General features: G+C 46.1%; 3 protein-coding genes across 3 annotated transcripts; 2 read left to right on the forward strand and 1 right to left on the reverse strand.

Annotated features, from left to right (window-relative positions):
* Window positions 1-509: 509 nt before the first annotated feature.
* Window positions 510-1,988, reverse strand: LOC138820050 (PRAME family member 12-like). Its single transcript, XM_070011693.1, has one exon. It carries the CDS (start codon window positions 1,986-1,988, stop codon window positions 510-512), a length of 1,479 nt encoding a protein of 492 aa, XP_069867794.1.
* Window positions 1,989-7,159: 5,171 nt separating this feature from the next.
* On the forward strand, window positions 7,160-8,761 carry LOC138820051 (PRAME family member 8-like). The gene has a single exon (XM_070011694.1). The coding sequence runs from the start codon at window positions 7,160-7,162 to the stop codon at window positions 8,759-8,761; it is 1,602 nt and encodes a 533-aa protein (XP_069867795.1).
* A 2,890-nt stretch (window positions 8,762-11,651) lies between these two features.
* Window positions 11,652-13,133, forward strand: LOC138820052 (PRAME family member 12-like). The gene has a single exon (XM_070011695.1). The coding sequence runs from the start codon at window positions 11,652-11,654 to the stop codon at window positions 13,131-13,133; it is 1,482 nt and encodes a 493-aa protein (XP_069867796.1).
* The last annotated feature ends 5,945 nt before the right edge of the window (window positions 13,134-19,078 follow it).

Here is a 19,078-nt window from a genome sequence, read left to right on the forward strand (position 1 = left end):
AAATTGTGAACAGTCAAGGACTGCCCTAGAACATGAGCCAGTTGGTCACAATCATTTAGAAAAACAAGGTCATGGTCCAGTTCTTTCCAGGCTGAATCCACTACAGATTCCTGATAATGTGTGCCCATGTATAGCCCAACATAGTTATGATTGAAATGAAAAGTCCAGAAACAGAGGTTCTCTCTCTTCCATCCATTCTGAGTGTTGGGGTCGGTGCTCCAGGAGAATGCTCTTATGTCATATCTTTCATTTTGTTTTTTATTTCTTATTTTTGCCAGTCCTATGACTTGAAATAAGGACCTAGACACTGTCTCTGAGCTTCTTTTCTTAAGGTTAATACTCTGCCACATGAACAACAGTTCCACTTCCAACTTTTTCTGTGTATGTGGTACTGATGAATCAAACAAGGGCTTCCTGCAAGGCAGGTGAGCGCTCTATCACTGAGCCACAATCCCAACCCCAACTTTCATTTTGGAGTGCTCAGATGAGAGCCCAGGAGAGGCTCCTGACTACAGAGGCAGAGCAGAAATGCCAGGATGATTCTTGACGGTGACCACCCAGTAGCCATCAGACCCCAGGGTGTAAAAGGTCCAGTATTTGTGATGATGACAGAAATCGATACAGATCTGGACCTTCTGAGTAGTCCCCATGTCTCTCAATGACTGCTCCAACTGAGCCTGAACGTGGGCAAATCTCTCAGGTTCGAAGTCCCCTACCCACCGTTCATGATGGGGGTAGCACTCCAGAGGGGCAGGATAGATCCCTTGTCTCAAACAGTCCAGTCTGGCTGTGTGGCTCAGGAGGCTCTGCAAGATAGAAATGGAGATGTGGTTTCCATAGAAACTGAAGAAGCTGAGCTGGGAGCACTGGCTCAGGGCGGGCAGCATGCACAAGAGCTGGGAATCTGTGATGGCACAGTCCTCCAGGGCCAGGGTTTCCAGGGTGCCGGCCTCATGCTCCAGTAGGGCTCTCAGGGGCTCAGGACTGAAGTTGTCCAGGGGCAAACTCCTCAGACGCAGGTGCTTGAGTTGCCTGGAGCAGGGACACTGGGACAGGAACCACAAGTCAGCTTCCTTCAGTGGACACGAACTCAGAGACAAGGTCTTCAAAAGGGTGAGGTTCCTGAGTATGGTGGGCAGCCGTCCATAAAGGAAGAAGACGTCGTGCACATACAGCTCCTGCAGATGATACAGCTGTCCCAGATGTACAGCATATTTGTAGGAATATGAGAAATTCTTGTGTCTGCAAGTGACAGTCAGTCTCATCCTGGAGAATTGGAGGATGCGAAGGTTCTTCATCTGACTTAGGTAAGGGACAACTTTTTTCTTGGTTTCTCGATGCCAGAATTTATTCACCTTTAGCTCCTGGATGGAGTCCAGCCTCACCACACCCAGAGCCTTCTGGATTTCAGAGATGGAGCCAGACAGAATCCGCAGCTTCCTGGAGCACAGCTGGACTCGTTCTCCTCTCTCCCTGGCCCACTGGAGCAGGTGAGCTTGGAGAGCATCCTGGGTGCCATGTTTGATGGTCAGGTCCATGAGTAAAATCAAGGGCTGCTCTTCAGTCATCATTGAACCACAGCTCTCTGTTGGCCTGTCAGTCAGGACATCTGGATAAGAGATTTGGGCCATTGAAGGGTAGCCCTGTATCCAGATGTTGGGGTGCTCATTCCGCAGGTCGAGGACTTGCAGTTTCCACCTACTGGGGCGCTCCTTCTTGGCCAGTAGCAGATCGAGCCCATCCAGGACAGCGCTGAAGGTTTCCAGGTCTGGAGACTCTGCCAGGTCCCCCAGGGGGAGGCAGGAGAAGGGCCAGGCCTGGACCAGGGCCTTCAGCATCTCTGTGTGGGCCCTGGCATAGACCTCCACGAACAGCGAAGGGAACAGCAACACTGGTAGATCCTCCAGGGCAGCGATGGCCAGGGCCTGGTTGCTCAGCAGGCTCTGCATGGCCAGATACTGGAGCGAGGGTGGGGTCCTGTGGCTCATCTTCAAGGCCAGAAGTGGAGCAGATGTGGACCAGGTGTGCAGGACTCTCTGAATCCCAGCAGGGCTAGGCACTCAAGGCAGACTCCAGGCCTCTGCTCTTCTCTGGCCCTTTGGCATCTTTATACCCCAGTCCCACCTTCTCCTCTGTGTATCTACCAATGGGAGAGCAGATTCTGATGGGATTTCTGAGTAACACCTACCACACCTCGCCTGGGTCAAATGGTCTAGATTAATTTAAACAGAGATTCTACTCAGAGTGATAAGATTATACGCAGGACCCTTGGGCCCAGCTTCCATTTCAAATGTGTAACACACACACACACACACACACACACACACACACACATTTCCTGTGCTTATTTTTTATCCCTTTGAGAAATTTGCACAGATATTTCAGTTCCTTGAGCCTGCAAAAGTTCCAAGAACATCAGCCTGCCCAATCTTATAGCATGCACAAACATTTCTCTAGAAAATTATTTCCCTCCCTCCCTTCCTCCTTCATTCCTTCCTTTTTCCCTCATTCTTTCTTTCCTTCCTTCCTTTGTTCCTTCCTTTGTTCCTTCATTCATTCATTTGTTCATTGGTTCGTTCCTTCATTCCTTCCTTCCTTCCTTCCTGTCTTTTTTTTTTATTGTTCATCTCACAACTTGAATTGAGGGCATGGCCAGTGTCCTTGAGCTTCTTTTCCTCAATGCTTTTGCTCCAACATTTGAACCAAAACAGTACTTTCCTCTTTTTTTCTGTGGAGTTTATTGAAGATAGGAATCTAAGTCATGGCAGAGATATGGCTGTTTATCAGAAAACCAGAGAAATATAGTGAGAAATGTCAAGGCAGAGTCCCTAAAAAGGTGGATAACATGGCAGGATTACCAAACACTTCTCAGTCCTCACTCTCAATGTTAATAGACTTAACTCTTTAATTCAATGACATAGATTCACTAGTAGGATAAAAGAGCAAGATCTATCCATGTGCAAGACACATCTTGCCAAGAAAAACAAACATTTTGAATGTGAAAGACTGGAATAAATGCTTTCAAGAAAATTGCTCCCATAAACAGGTTGGAGTACCAGTAATAATATCAGAAAAAATAGATTTCAATTTAAAATTAGAAGAGACAAAGGGCATTACAAACTAATAAAGGGATCTCTTCTAGAAGTTTCTAACCATTCTAAATATCTATTCACCAATACCAGAGCACCCAACTTCATCAAACTAATACTATAGGACCTAAAAAAAAACCCCATAGAATCAAAAATAGTAGTTGTTGGTGATTTTAACATACCACTGTTTCACTGGATAAATGAACCCATAAAGTGTAACAGAAAAACCTCAGAACTAAATCCCCTAAATATCTGCATTGACTGACTAGACTTCACAGACATCTACAGAATATTTGACCAGGCATCATCAGAATACATATTTTTCTGAGAAGCACATGGAATATTTTCCAAAACCAATAACATATAAGTGTGTGCAGAAAGTCTGCACAAGTTCTGAAATATTAAAATTGTTCCCAGCATTCTGTCAGACCACATGCTGTATTATTATAGTTCAATATAATCAGTCATCATGGGCTGGGAAGGTGGCTCAGTGGTAGAGTACTTACCTTGCATGCATGAGGCCCTGGGTTACATTCCTCAGCACCACATAAGCAGAAAAAAGCCATAAGTAGCTCTGTGGCTCAAGTGGTAGGGTGCTAGCCTTGAGCTGAAGAGGTGAGGGACGGTGCCCAGGCCCAGAGTTCACCCCACCATTATTGACCAAACACACACACACACACACACACACACTCACACACCAACCAGTCATCATAAAATCTCTATAACTCATGGAGACTGAATAATATATTGTTGCAGAAGAAGTGGTTCATTGAAAAGATCAGAATGGAAGTAGAAACACAAGATGGAAGATAGACAGCCTGTGCCACAAATAGTGCTGGCAGTTTTGGCTATCCACATGCAGAAAACTGAAGTTAGATCCTTCCATAACACATCGCACAAGAGTCAGTTCCCATTAGATCACAGACATCAATGGAACACCAGACCCCCTGGAAATATTACTGGAAGGGATAGGAGAAGCAGGAAGGCTCCTTGGTATAGGCCAAAACTCCTAAATAAAGACCCAGAATCACCACAAGTTAAATAATAACTAGATGAATGGAACTGAAAAAACTGAAGAGCTTCTGCATGGCAAAGGACACAGTAGCAAGACAAATAGCCCACAGAATGGGATAACATCTTTACTTACTAGTGCCTCCTTTCTAAAATGTAAGTACAGCTAAACAAATTAACCCTACCAAAAACAAAACCTCAAAGTAATGACTAGCCAGCTAGAGCTTTAAAGAGTGATTTCTATGAAAAAGAAACATGAATGGCCCATAGACACATGAAGAGGTGTTCCACATTCCTAGCTATAAAAGGAATACAAATCAAATCAACTTTGAGATTCTACCTCATCCCAATTAGAATGGCTACTATCAAAAAAAAAAAAACCATCCAAAAATCCCTAACAATAAAAGATGATGTTGAAAAAAAAAAAGTCCCTGAGACTTTTAACTAGCAAAATGGTGGGCTGGAGGCATGGCTCAAGTTTTAGAGCATGAGCAGGAGTGGGAAAGCCTGATTTCAATCCCCAGTACTTGTGTGAAAACAAAAATAACTTACCTATTTCTCACAACAAATTTGAGAGAAAAATAAAATTAGTTGTACAGAAGAGGAAACAGGCCCCCAGAGGAGTTTAGAAAGTTGCTAAGTATCATTTTGTTTATTTTTTGTAAATGTCAGTACTGCAAAAATAAATATATATATAAAAAAAAGATGATGTTGAGGATATGGCCAAAAGGGAACAATACTACAAATGTTGGTGGGGAATGTAGACTTGTGTAACTACTAAGGAAGGCAGTATGGAGGTTCCCCAACTAACCATCCATAAAACTTCATTCTTATGCAAATGGCCCAAATCAGGCCACATTAAAACAGCACAACCCTGATCTCTGCAGCACTGATACCCTAGCTAAGATATGGAGCCAATCCAGTTGTCCCTCAGTGGATAAAGGAATGAGGAAAATGTGGTATATATATCCCATGGAACTTTATGCTTCCATCAGAAAGAATGTTATTTCCCTACTCATGTGGAAATGGAAGACTTTGAGAAAATTACACTAAGTAAAGTAAGCCAGACCCAAAGAAACAAAATGCACGGTTTCCCTCATTTGTTATCATTCAAATGTGCGTATAAATCTATGGTAAATCCAAAGGATAGTAAAAGACTTGGACATGATTAATCAAACAGCCTTGTAAATACTCACACAGTGAGAAGAAAGGAGGATATGCTTAGAAAAGGATCACAAGGGTTCAATTTGCATGATGGGATCATATAAAATGATGCTAATCAAAATGAACTCTAAGAAATGGAAGCTAGCCCGATTTTATTGCATTCTCTGTTCCTTTTATTTCATTTTTGTTTTCTTTTTTGCCTCTTTTTGTTGTTTTTTATTTCTGTGCCTTTGTCTTGTATGCACATTTATCTCATTTGGGAGAGGATGGGGAAGCGTGGAAATGGTGGGAAATGAACTTTACACTTTGGAGGGGAGGTCAGTGGGAAGGAGAAAAAGTGGAAGGAATGAAGGACACCGTTTTAAAGGAAATGTACTCAAATTGTAATCCTTGTGTATATCATCTTCACAATTAAATTTAAAGGTTAACAGAAAGCTTCTCAATGACTTTCTGGTCAGACTGGCTTTGAACTGCCATCCTGACATCTAGTCTTCCTGACTAGGAGAATTAAAGGTGTGAGCCACCAAAGTCCTGTGTAAGTCAATATTCTTTCTTTTTCCCTCCTTTCCTCTCTCCCTCCCTCCCTCCCTCTCCCTCCCTCCCTCCCTCCCTGTCTCCCTCCCTTCATCCCTCCCTCACTTCCTTCCTTCCTTCCTTCTTTCCTTTCTTCCTTCTTTCCTTCCTTCCTTCCTTCTTTCCTTCCTTCCTTCCTTCCTCCTTCCCTCCCTCCGTTCCTCCTACACCCCTCCTCTCCTTTCTTTCCTTCCTGCCTTCCTTCTTTTTGGTGTGCTAGGTGAACAGGAGGTGAATATTTCTTATTCTCAAGTCATGTTTCATCAAATCGCAGTGACTACAGTTTAACTACTGAGAATTCTCATCCAAGAGTACACATGAGCTTAAGAAATAGATTTAATGTTCTCATGAGGGAGTATTCAGTATTTGATGGCAATTCCCCTACACAACATCTTTTCAGCAAAATTAGATCTATGTATGTTGGACCTTGATGCTGGCTTGTTTCAGGTTTTTTTTGTGCCAGTTGTGGTTGTCTGTTAAAATCTTAGAAAGAGGGAGGGCCTCTTTGTCTTGTCACTCAAAAGAAAATTAGCTGCTGCTGTCGCGTGTATCACACCTGTAGTCATACGCACTCAGGAGGCTGAACTCTGAGGTTCATGATTCAAAGCCAGCAACACAGATGAGTCCAAGGGACTCTTGCCTCCAGTAAACCCACCAAGAAATAGAAGTGGAGCTGTGGCTTGAGTGGTATGCCTCAGCCCTGAGGGAAAAAGCCAAGTCAAAACAAGAGGCCCTGAGTACCTTCATATAAGGAGAGAGACAAGGAGGGAGAGAGGGGGGGGAGACAGAGAAAAAAGAGAGAGAGAGGAGAGAGAGGGAGGGAGGGAAGAAGGACGGAGGGTGACATAAGAGAAGGCAGACAGGAAGAAAGGAAGGAAGGAAGTGAAGAAAGGAGGATGGAAAGGAAAGAAAGAAAAAGGGAAAAAGACAGAATAAAAAGAAGGAAGGAGGGAAAGAGGGAAAGAAAAAAGGGAAAGAAATAAGGAAATTTGTAGAACTCGTTGTGAATGCTATAAGGTTGGACTGAGTGATTTTCTTTGAGCCTTTTGCTGGCTCAGGGCAGAGTAACATTGGAAATGTCTGGAGGGAACAAGATATAAGGGAGGGAAGTCTCTGTGTCCATTTTATTTCAGATTTGAAAGAGAAGCTTGACTGAGTGGGTCCAGTCTATAGGGCCATTGGTTTTGTCCCGGAATCCTAGTTTGAATTAATCTGCAAGGTGGCACCTTTCCAGGTGTGCTGGGTGTGTCTCAGAAATCCCATCAGAGGCTGCTCTCTGATTGGTGGATCTGCAGTGCTGAGGGTGGGGTTGGATTATAAAGATGCCCAGGGTCCAGAAAGAAGCAGAGTGCTCTGGAGTCTGCAGTGGGTGCCTGGCCGTGCTGGGAGGCAGAGAGCCCCTCACAACTGGCCCACTTCTGATCCACATCTCATCCATCAAGATGAGCCTCAGGAACCCACCCTCCTTCCAGCATCTGGCCATGCAAAGCCTACTGAGCCACCCATCCTGGGCCATCTCTGCCATGGAGACTCTGCCAGTACTGGTCTTCCCTTCACTCTTCATGGAGGTCTATGCCAGGGCCCACACAGAGGTGCTGAAGGCCCTGGTCCAGGCCTGGCCCTTCCGCTGCCTCCCCCTGGGGGACCTGGCAGAGTCTCCAGACCTGGAAACCTTCAAGGCTGTCCTGGATGGGCTCGATCTGCTACTGGCCAAGAAGGAGCGCCCCAGTCAGTGGAAACTGCAAGTGCTCAGTCTGCAGAAGGAGCACCCCAACATCTGGACATGGGGGTACCCTTCAATGGCCCGTATCTCTTCTCCAGACATCCTGACTGACAAGCCAACAGAGAGCCACTGCTCAGGGATGACTGAAGAGCAGCCCTTGATGATCACCATGGATCTGACCATCAAACATGGCACCCAGGATGCTCTCCAAGCCCACCTGCTCAACTGGGCCAGGGAGAGGAGAGAAAGAGTTCAGCTGTGCTCCAGGAAGCTGCAGATTTGGTCTGACTTCATCTCTGAAATCCAGAAGGCTCTGCATGTGGTGAGGCTGGACTCCATCCAGGAACTGGTGGTGAGTGAATTCTGGAATCGAGAGACTATGAAGATCTTTGCCCCTTATCTCAGCCAGATGAAGAACCTTCACCTCCTGAAGCTCTCCAAGATGCGTGCCGACTTCTACACTGCCAGCCAAAAGAACTCTTGGTATTCCTGGAAAATTGGGGCCCATCTGGGCCAGCTGCAGCATCTCCAGGAGCTTCATGTGCACGAAGTCCTCTTTCTTTATGGAAAGCTGCCCGCCGTCCTCAGGAGCCTGAGGCCTTTGAAGGCCTTGTCTCTGAGCGCCTGTGCACTGCAGGAGGCCGACTTGAGGTGTCTGTCCCAGGCTCCCTGCACCAGGCAGCTCCAGCACCTGCAACTGACCAGTTTGTTCATGGATAACTCGAGTCCTGAGTCCCTGCGAGACCTGCTGGAGCAGGTGGCCAGCACCCTGGAAACCCTGGCCCTGGAGGACTGTGCCTTCACGGATGCCCATCTCTCGGCCATCCTGCCGGGCCTGAGCCAGTGCTCCCAGCTCCGCGTCTTCAGTGTTTATGGGAACCACATCTCCATGGCTGCCCTGTACAACCTCCTGAGCCACACGGCCAGGTTGGGCCACTTAAGCCGGGGCCTCTATCCTGCCCCTCTGGAGAGCTACCACCCTCAGGAGTGGGGGCTAGAGAACATCGACCCTGAGAGACTTGCCCTGGTTCTGGCAAGCTTGGGGCAGGTATTGAGAGACCTGGGGCCAACCCAGAGGGTCCAAATCTGTACTGATTTCTGTCATCACCAGAACAAGTGCCAGTTCTACAGCCTGGGCCCGGATGGTTCCTGGGTGCTCACAGAGGAGGGGCTTCCCAGCCTTTCTGCTCTGTCTGTGTAGTTGGGCTCCTCTCTTCTGGAATCTCTTCTCAGCATCAGAGTAAAAGCCAGGACATAAGAGCATTCTCCAGGGCCACAGACCCAAATGTTCAGCGTGGGTGGAAGAGACAGGGCTTATTGAGCAACCTGAGCAACTCTCTTTTTACTTAAGACCCCAGCTCAGTTCTGCAACTTAGCCCTTGACCTAAGCCAGCCACAGACAGTCCTGGGAACCCTGGATGCCAAGATCTCGAAGTATCTGAAATAGCCTTGCACAGACTATCCTGGGAACCAGAGATGCTAGGATGTCAAGGTATCTGAAATTCCAGAACAGCCTTCCTGGAGTCTGGTGACCATTCTCTGAACTGGACACCCTGCAGTTTAGCATGCATCCTCTTGAAGACTCCCCTGTGCAAGCCAACCAGTGCAAATTACGTCTGGATCTAACCAACAACCTGTTTCTGGTCCTTTCTCTCTGTGTAGTGTGCCAATCATACTATGGAGTTGTTTTATGATTTTCCCATGGTGTGTAGTGATTTGTTACAAGATGCTATGATGTATGCAAAGCCCCTGCCTTCCCTAAAAAGTGTACAACAGGTGCTGTAACCCTGGGCTTGGGGCCGCCTCTCAGCATTGTAGGCTGCTGACTTGTACACAGCGGGAGGGGGGTGAGGGGTTGAGAGGGGGAGGGCAATAGGGAGACCAAGCTTCAGTTTGCAATAAAGACTCCTTTGCTTTTACATTGGTGACAGTCTCTGGTGGTCTTTTGGGTAAGGATTTCCGAATCCAGCTTTACCTTATGATCCTGAGATTTTCAGGTCAATTGTAGCTCTGGAGCCCCAGGTGTTTCTGGGTACTTTCGGGGTACATGTGTCCTGTGCACCCACCATCAGAAATCTCAAATGAATTCTGCCTAGAAAGAACTCAAATACGATCTTGTCTTTCTAAATCGTTGTAAGCAAACTTCTGACTGTGTACAGTTTTCTATGTCTACACATCAATTAATTCATTTCCAAAGAAAAAAGAACAGTAAGCAGAAGGATGTCATTTCTCAGAATCCAAAAATCAGAGTACTGCTTCTGCCCAGAATTCTAGCCCCTAAACCACTTAGAAATCTGAGAATCACAGTTCAAAGACAGCTGGTCAGGAAAGTCCACGAGACTCTCATCTCTAGTGAACCACCAGAAAACCAGAAGTGGAGCTGTGGGTCAATGTGGTAGAGTACTGGCCTTGAGCAAAAGAGCTCTGCATTCAAAGTCAAGATCAGTAACAACAACCCAAAGAGAATAAGTCACCCCTCAGGCTCAGGCTGGTGGCTCACACCTGTAATTATAACTAGTCTGGGGATCACAATCTGAGGATCACAGTTCACCTTCAATCTGGGCAAGAGCCTCTTAGACTCTTATCTCCAATTAGCCACCAAAAGCTGGAAGTGGAATCTGTGGGTCATGTGGTAGATTGCCAGCTTTGAATGGAAAGAGCTGGGGGACAGACAGTGCCAGACCATGAGTTCAAATCCCACTAGAAGCACACACACACACACACACACAGACACACACACACACAGACACACAGACACACACACACACACACACGCACATACACACACACACACACACACACACACACACACACACACACACACACACACACTGAAAGAACAAAGAAGAGAAAACCAGAAAGCATGAAAAGAAGAAATAATCTTGCCTTCTTAGAGACTGAAAGCATTTTTTGAATGAATCAATAAAATAACTGAATTAATGAATATGTGTGTCCTGCTATGTGGATGATACTTACAAAGAGCAGTCAAATGCCCTTTCTTATCTTCCAAATGTGATGCTGAACCGCAGGGTTGGTGATATCAGCTGGGCCCAGCATGTACTGAACACAACAGGTTGAGACCTTAGAAAGAGAGAGGGCCTCTGTCCTGTCCTACAAAAGAAACTAGCTGCTGGCACCTAGTGTATCACTCTTGTAATCCCGGGCAATGAGGAGGCTGAGCTCTGAGGTTCATGGTTCAAAGCCAGTGAGGCAGATGAGTTCAAGGGATTCTTGTCTCCAGTAAACCCACAAAAAACAGAAGTAGAGCTGTGGCTTGAGTGCTCGGCCATCAGCCTTGAGGGAAAAAGCCAAATCAAAACAAGAGGCCCTGAGTACTTGCATACAAAGAGAGAGGGGGCAGGAGGGAGGGAGGGATGGTGAGAGTGAAGGTGAGAGAGAGCAGAAAAAGGGATAGAAAAAGAAAAAAGGGACAGAGAGAGAGGGTGAGAGAAAAAGCAAGAGCAAGAAAGAGGGAGAGAAAGAGAGAAAAGAGAGAAAGGGAAAGAGGGAGGGGCAACGTAAGCAAAGGAGGACAGGAAGGAAGGAAGTGAAAGAATTTTCTAGAAAAGTGTTTGTGGATGCTATCAGATTGGGCTGGCTGATGTTCTTGGAACATTTGCAGGCTCAAGGCAGTGAAATATCTGTGGAACTTTCTCAAAGGGTTAACAAATAAAGGCCGGATGTGTGTGTGTGTGTGTGTGTGTGTGTGTGTGTGTGTGTGTGTGTGTGTGTGTGTGTGTGTGTGTGTGTGTGTGTGTGTGTGTGTGTGTGTGTGTGTGTTACACATTTGAAATGGAAGCTGGGCTCAGTGGGTCCTGCCTTTAATCCTATCAGTCTGGGTAGAATCTCTGTTTAAATTAATCTAGATGGTTAGACCCAGACAGGGTGTGGTGGGTGTTACTCAGAAATCCCATCAGGATCTGCTCTCCCATTGGTAGATACACAGAGGGGAGGGTGGGGCTAGGATATAAAGGTACCAAACAGCCAGAAAAGAGCAGAAGCCTGGAGTCTGCTGTGATTGCCTGGCCCTACTGAGATTCAGAGTGTCCTGCACACCTGGTCCATATCTACTCCACTTCTGGCCCGTGAAGATGAGCCGCAGAACCCTACCCTCGCTCCAGTATCTGGCCATGCAGAGTCTGCTGAGCAACCAGGCTCTGGCCATCTCTGCCCTGGAGGATCTACCGGTGTTGCTGTTCCCTTTGCTGTTCGTGGAGGTCTATGCCAGGGCCCACACAGAGATGCTGAAGGCCCTGGTGCAGGCCTGGCCCTTTCCCTGCCTCCCCCTGGGGGACCTGGCAGAGTCTCCAGACGTGGAAACCTTCAAGGCTGTCCTGTATGGGCTCGATCTGCTACTGGCCAAGAAGGAGCGCCCCAGTCGGTGGAAACTGCAAGTCCTCGACCTGCGGAATGAGCACCCCAACATCTGGATACAGGGCTACCCTTCAATGGCCCAAATCTCTTATCCAGATGTCCTGACTGACAGGCCAACAGAGAGCTGTGGTTCAATGATGACTGAAGAGCAGCCCTTGATGGTCATCAGGGATCTCACCATCAAAGATGGCGCCCAGAATGCTCTCCAAGCCTACCTGCTCCAGTGGGCCAGGAAGAGGAAAGAACGAGTCCAGCTGTGCTCCAGGAAGCTGCGGATTCTGTCTGGCTCCATCTATAAAATCCAGAAGGCTCTGCGTGTGGTGAGACTGGACTCCATCCAGGAGCTGGTGGTGAGTAATTTCCCATGTCAAGAACTTCTGAAAACATTTGCCCCTTACCTGGGCCACATGAAGAACCTTCACATCCTCAACTTCTCCAAGATGTGTGGCAGCTTCTTCACTTCCAGCTCCAGGAATGGCTGGTGTTCCTGCAAATTTGGGGCACAGCTGGGGCAGCTGCAGCATCTGCAGGAGCTTTATGTACACGATGTCTGCTTCCACTACGAACAGCCGCCCTCCATCCTCAGGATGCTGACGTCCTTAAAGACCTTGTCTCTGAGTTCGTGTCTGCTGAGCGAAGCTCACCTGAGGTTCCTGTTCCAGTGTCCCTGCACCAAACAGCTCAAGCACCTGCGTCTGAGGAGCCTGTCCACGGTCTGCTTCAGTCTTGAGACCCTGCTAGACCTGCTGCATGGAGTGGCCGGCACCCTGGAGACCCTGGCCCTGGAGGACTTAGCCTTCACGGATGTCCAGCTCTCGGCCATCCTGCCCGCCCTGTGCCAGTGTTTCCAGCTCAGGTTCTTCAGCTTCTATGGAAACCACATCTCCATGGCCGCCCTGAAGATCCTCCTGTGCCACACGGCCCAGATGGGTCATTTGAGACGAGGGCTCTATCCTGCCCCTCTGGAGAGCTACTACCCTCAAAATCAGTGGCCATGGGACATCCACCCAGAGAGATTTGCTCAGGTTCTTGCTGTCTTGGCACAAACTTTGAGGGACATGGGACCAAGCCATAAAGTCCAGATCTGTACCAAATTCAGTCATTACCTGAACAAATACCGATTCTGTACCCTGGAGTCAAATGGCTCCTGGCTGCTCACAGAAGAGCATCTTTCTGGCCTTTGTACTCTGTCTTTGTAGTTGTGCACCTCTCTTCTAGAATTGCTTCCTAGCAGCAGCAATGAAAGCCAGGAAGAGCATTCTCCAGGGGGCACAGACCCCCGTATTCAGTGTAGATGGAAATTTCAGGGCATCTGGTCCTGAGTTTGTCAGTTCAATTGTAACTCTGGAACCCCAGGAGTTTGTGAGTGCTTTGGGGTTCCATGTGTCCTGTGCACACAGCAGCAGGAATCTGGAGTCAATTTTGCCTGGAAAGAACTGGATCATGATTTTGTTTTTCTGAATGGTTGTAAGAAAACCCCTAAGTTGTAGAATAATCCCTTACCATCTATAATTATCTGTATCGATCAAAAATAAAAAAATGAAAAAGCATGAGTAGAAAGATATCATTTTTCAGCACCAAAGAATGAGGAGTGTGCATACCTAGAACCTTAACTCTGCAAGTCGGAGATCTGAGCGTTTCCATACATAGGCAGCCTGGGCACAGACATCTTTGAGACTCTTATCTCTAGTGAACCTCCAAAAGTGGCAAGAAGTGGAGCTGTGGCTCAAGTAGTAGAGTTCTGGCATTGTGAACCAAAGCTCAGAGATAGCACCTAGATGCAAGAACTGGCACAAATACACAAACAAATAAACCCTTACCCAAGGTCTAGAATGGGGATTAAAAAGAAACTTGCAAGAAAGGAAGGGAGGGAAGGATATAGGGAGAGAGGGAGGTAGGGAGGGAAGGAAGGAAGGATGAAGAAGAATAGGAAGGGATTCAGAGAGGGAAAGAACTCCAGAGAAAAGATTTCCTGCAGGCTTTGTGGATGTTATCAATTCGGATGACTTCTCTCCTTGCAGGCTTTGCAGTGGAACATCTGTGAGAATGTCTGGAGGGATTAAGGAATAAAAGTGGAGGTCATTTTGATAAAGTGTGATTTACAATACAGAGAGAAGCTGGGCTGTGTGGGACAGGCCTTTAAACCTATCCCTTTTTGGTTAAAATCAATATTTGAATTAATCTCAAGTGCAAAAGCCAACCAAGGTGTGCATGGTGTGTCTCAAAAATTCCATCAGAAGCTGCTCTCTCATTGGCAGGTATGCAATGGTGAGGCTGGGGTTGGGCGTGAAGGATATCTAGGGATCAGAGAACAGAAGAAGAATTCTGGATTGCACAGTGAGTGCCTGGCCCTGTTGGGATTCAGAGAGCCCTGCACACCTGGCCCACATCTGGTCCATCAAGATGAGCATTGGAGCCCCACCCTTGCTCCAGCATCTAGCCATGCAGAGTCTGCTGAGCAACCAGGCCCTGGCCATCTTTGCTGTAGATGATCTTCCTCTGCTGATGTTCCCTTCACTGTTCATAGAGATCTATGCCCAGGGCCACACAGAGGTGCTGAAGGACCTGGGGCAGGCCTGGCCCTTCCCCTGCCTCCCCTTGAGGGATCTGGCAGAGTCTCCCGACCTGGAGACCTTCAAGGCTGTCCTGGATGGGCTGGATCTGCTACTTGCCAAGAAGGAGCTCCCAGGCAATGTAAACTACAAGTTATCAATCTGTGGAGATATGGACATGGGGGTATGTCTCCATGCCCGCATAGTTCCTCCAGATGTTCTGACTGACAGGCGAGCTGTAAATCACTGCTCAGCAAAGACTGCAGAGAAACCCTTGGTGAAAATTATGCATCTGCTCATCGAAGATGGCGCCCAGGATGCTCTCCAAACACACCTGCTACACTGGGCCAGGGAGAGGAGAGAATGAGTCCAGCTGTGCTCCAGGAAGCTGCAGATTTGATCTGACTCCATCTCTGAAATCCAGAAGGCTCTGCTTGTGGTGAGGCTGGATTCCATCCAGGAACTGATGGGGAGTGAATTTTGGCATCCAGGAATTAGGAAAGAACTTGCTCCTAACTTGGGTGGAATGAAGAACCTTCACATCCTCAACTGTCCCAATACGGGTGGCGACTTGGACCCTCACCCTCACAAGGAGTTCCAGTATCCCTGGATGATCAGGGAGCATCTAGGACAGCTGCAGCATCTCCAGGAGCTTCATGTGCATCACATTGTCTTGCTTAATGCAAATATACCCACCATCATCAGGAGCCTGCCGCCTTTGAAGACCTTGTCTCTGACTTCATGTCTTCTGAAGGTGTTATGCCAAGGTCACAGGCCCCCCTCCAAGAAGACCACCAAGAGTCAGACTCTATAGCTGTTTTATCTAAATGGGCTGCAGCTCAGGCCTCTTCCTACACTCCGACACAGCGGAGCCTAGGAGGAGAGCCCCGAGCTAAGGATTTGCAGGTCTTATAAAGGCACACAATCAACGAGGTATTTTGATTACCACCATATGTTGCTTTGCTAGATAGAAACAAGCAACAAGTGGTCACTGCCTCAAACTTTAACCTTTCATTCCCCTCCTTGACTTATGGTCCTGAGCCACAATCTTGTAGCTCTGGCCCGAAACTAAACTCCAACAGCTCTTGATCTTGAATGAGTATACCAATAACAATCAGTCCATTTTTCTTTTCTTGAGGCGTATGCGGAGTGGTTGGGTAGGATGCTTGGAGACTTCCCATGTTTCTCCATGGTCGTCCAGGGCAAAGGGGTCAGCCGGTCTGGCATGGGAGCAGTGGATCCAAGCAGCAATGCCATCCACCTTAAGAGCAGTGGGTCTAGCCAGTAGCACCATGTAAGGTCCCTTCCACCATGGTTCCAGAGATTTCAAGTTGTGCCTTCGAACAAACACCCAGTCCCCTGGTTTAAACAAATGGGGGGGGTAGGAATAGAAGCAGAACCTCATAATGCTCTAAGCTGGGGCCACATATGCCCCAGCTGTAAATAGTCAAGCTTACACAGAAATTCAGTATCATCCAAATCAGCAAGCAATTCAGTCTGAAGGCTAGGGATAATGGGTGGAGGCTGTCCATACATTATTTCAAAAGGAGTAAAGCCAAGCCGATAGGGTGAATTTCTTATTCTAAACAAGGTGAAAGGAAGGAGTGATACCCAGTCTGCGCCAGTCTCTAAGGCCAATTTAGTTAAGGTCTCTTTTAGAATCCTATTCATACCTGCCCTGAACTCTGGGGTCTATAAGCACAGAGCAATTTCAAATCCATCCCCAGTGCTGTGGCTATTCCCTGACTTACTTTTGAGCCAGTACATTGTCTGACCCGATGGTGGATGGGAAGCCATACCTGGGTAGGATTTTTTCCAGGATCTTCTTAGCCATGATGTTCGTGGTCTCATGCTTTGTTGGGTAAGCTTCAACCCATACTGAAAAGGTGTCTACAAAAACTAGCAAATATTTATATCCAAATTTTCCAGTTTTAATTTCTGTGAAGTCTACTTCCCATTACACACCTGGCCTATCTCCACCGAGGCAAGCTCTTTTGGAACCGGTTGATTGGGGGCATTGGTGAGCTGACAGGCTTTGAAATTTTTTTTTTAATTGTATTTTATTTTATTTGAGAACATACTGTACAGAGGGGCTACAATTACATGGGCAGGATAATGCATACATTTCTTACCAAGCATTGCAGCCTCCTCCTTTGTTTACCCTTCACCTCCCTTCCCAGCCTCCCCCCTCCCCCCACCCAATTATACCCCCCTCCCCCCCCACACCGACATTGTAAAGTTGGTTTTGACATGACATTTTGTACTTCTCATTGTTGTAACAGGTCCACCTGAATCCTTAAACGACTTGTTTGTCCCCATCTCCTCCACATGTTATACTGACATCAAATATAGCGAAAGCGGGGGTTACACTGTGGGGGAGGGACATACAAAGCAACAAAGAAATAATCTTATAAATGCGTTAGAAACACATGCATGAAAGAAACGAAAACATTAAAATACATATTTAAGGGTTCGTTTTCCTAACATCACATTATCTGACCTTTTCTGCTTGACTCATACCTATACTAGATATTGCAAATAAGGGAAACCATGGGACCTATGCTTCTTTGGGCCTGGCTTACTTCACTTAATATAATTTTTTCCAAGCCTTTCCATTTCCTAACAAATGGGGAAATGTCATTCTTTCTGATGGAGGCATAGAATTCCATTGTGTATATATACCACATTTTCTTGATCCATTCATCTACTGAGGGGCATCTGGGTTGGTTCCATATCTTAGCTATGGTAAATAATGCTGCAATAAACATAGTTGTGCTGGTAGCTTTAGTGTGGTCTTGTTTGTAAACATTTGGGTAAATGCCCAAAAGTGGGATTGCTCGATCATAGGGGAGATCTATGTGAAGTCTTTTGAGGAACCTCCATACTGCTTTCCAAAGTGGTTGAACAAGTTTACATTCCCACCAACAATGAAGTAAGGTTCCTTTCTGTCCACATCCCCTCCAGCATCTGTTGTTGTTAGAGTTCTTGATTTTTGCTGTTCTAACTGGAGTGAGGTGATATCTCAATGTTGTTTTGATTTGCATTTCTTTTATGGCTAGGGATGTTGAACATTTCTTCATGTGTCTATTGGCCATCCTTCTTTCTTCTTCAGAGAAGTTTCTCTTTAAGTCTTTCGCCCACTTATTTATTGGGCAGTTGTTTCTTTGAGGATTTGTTGTTGGGTGGTTTAATTTTTTGAGTTCCAAGTATATTTTAGATATGAGACCCTTGTCCGTTGTATGGCTAGTAAAGATCTTCTCCCAATCGGTGGGCTTTCTATTGATCTTGCTAGCTATGTCATTTGCCCTGCAGAAGCTCTGCAGACACTAATTGTTGGGGATTTTAACACACCACTCTCCCCACTAGATAGATCAACTCGGCAAAAACTCAACAGAGAAACCGCAGATCTAAACAGCTGCATAGATCAACTAGACTTAACAGACATTTACCGAACATTTCACCCAGCAGCATCAGAATACACGTTCTTCTCAGCAGCACATGGAACGTTTTCTAAAATAGACCACATTTTAGGCCACAAAGCAAACTTGTCTAAATTCAGAAACATTGAAGTTATACCTTGCATTCTCTCTGACCACAAGGGAATAAAATTAGAACTCAACACCAAAAGCCACCAAAGAAAGTCCAGTATCACATGGAGGCTGAACAACACACTGCTGAATCATGAGTGGGTCATGGAAGAGATTAGAATGGAAATTCAAATGTTCATGCTATTCAACAAAAATGAACACACAAATTACCAGCTCCTCTGGGACACAGCAAAGGCAGTACTCAGAGGCAAGTTTATATCTCTGAGCTCCTACATCAACATATTGGAGAGATCGGAAACTAACAATTTAATGAAACATCTAAACCTCCTTGAAAAAGAGCAGCAAGATAAACCCCAATCCAGTAGATGGAAAGAAATAATCAAAATTAAATCAGAATTAAATGAATTAAAATCCAAAAAAACTATAGAAAGAATCAACAAAACAAAGAGTTGGTTCTTCAAAAAACTTAACAAAATTGACAGACCCTTAGCAAACCTTATCAGAAAAAGGAGAGAACACACCCAAATTAATAAACTCAGAGATGAGAATGGAAACATCACCACGGAAACAACCAAGATTCAGAACATTATAAGGGAATACTTCTCAAAACTTTATGCTAATAAGTTTGAGAACTTGACAGAAATGGACCTTTTCCTAGCAAATATTGACATGCCAAAACTAAACCAAGATGAGTTAAACCAGCTTAACAGGCCCATATCAAGCATTGAAATAGAAACAGCAATAAGAGACCTCCCAGCTAAGAAAAGTCCAGGACCAGATGGTTTTACAGTGGAATTTTACAAGGCCTTCAAAGCAGAGCTCACACCAATACTCCTCCAACTCTTCAATGAAATTGAAAGAGAAAGCTCACTACCGAACACATTCTATGAAGCCATCATAACCTTCATCCCAAAACCAGGCAGGGACTCATCAAAGAAAGAGAACTATAGACCCATTTTTTGATGAACATTGATGCAAAACTTCTCAACAAAATTTTGGCCAATCGACTTCAAAAATTCATCCAAAAAATCGTACACCATGATC

Source organism: Dipodomys merriami, unplaced genomic scaffold (genome assembly GCF_024711535.1).
Source record: "Dipodomys merriami isolate MVZ:Mamm:240054 unplaced genomic scaffold, mDipMer1.0.p SCAF_84, whole genome shotgun sequence".
NCBI lineage: Eukaryota > Metazoa > Chordata > Mammalia > Rodentia > Heteromyidae > Dipodomys > Dipodomys merriami.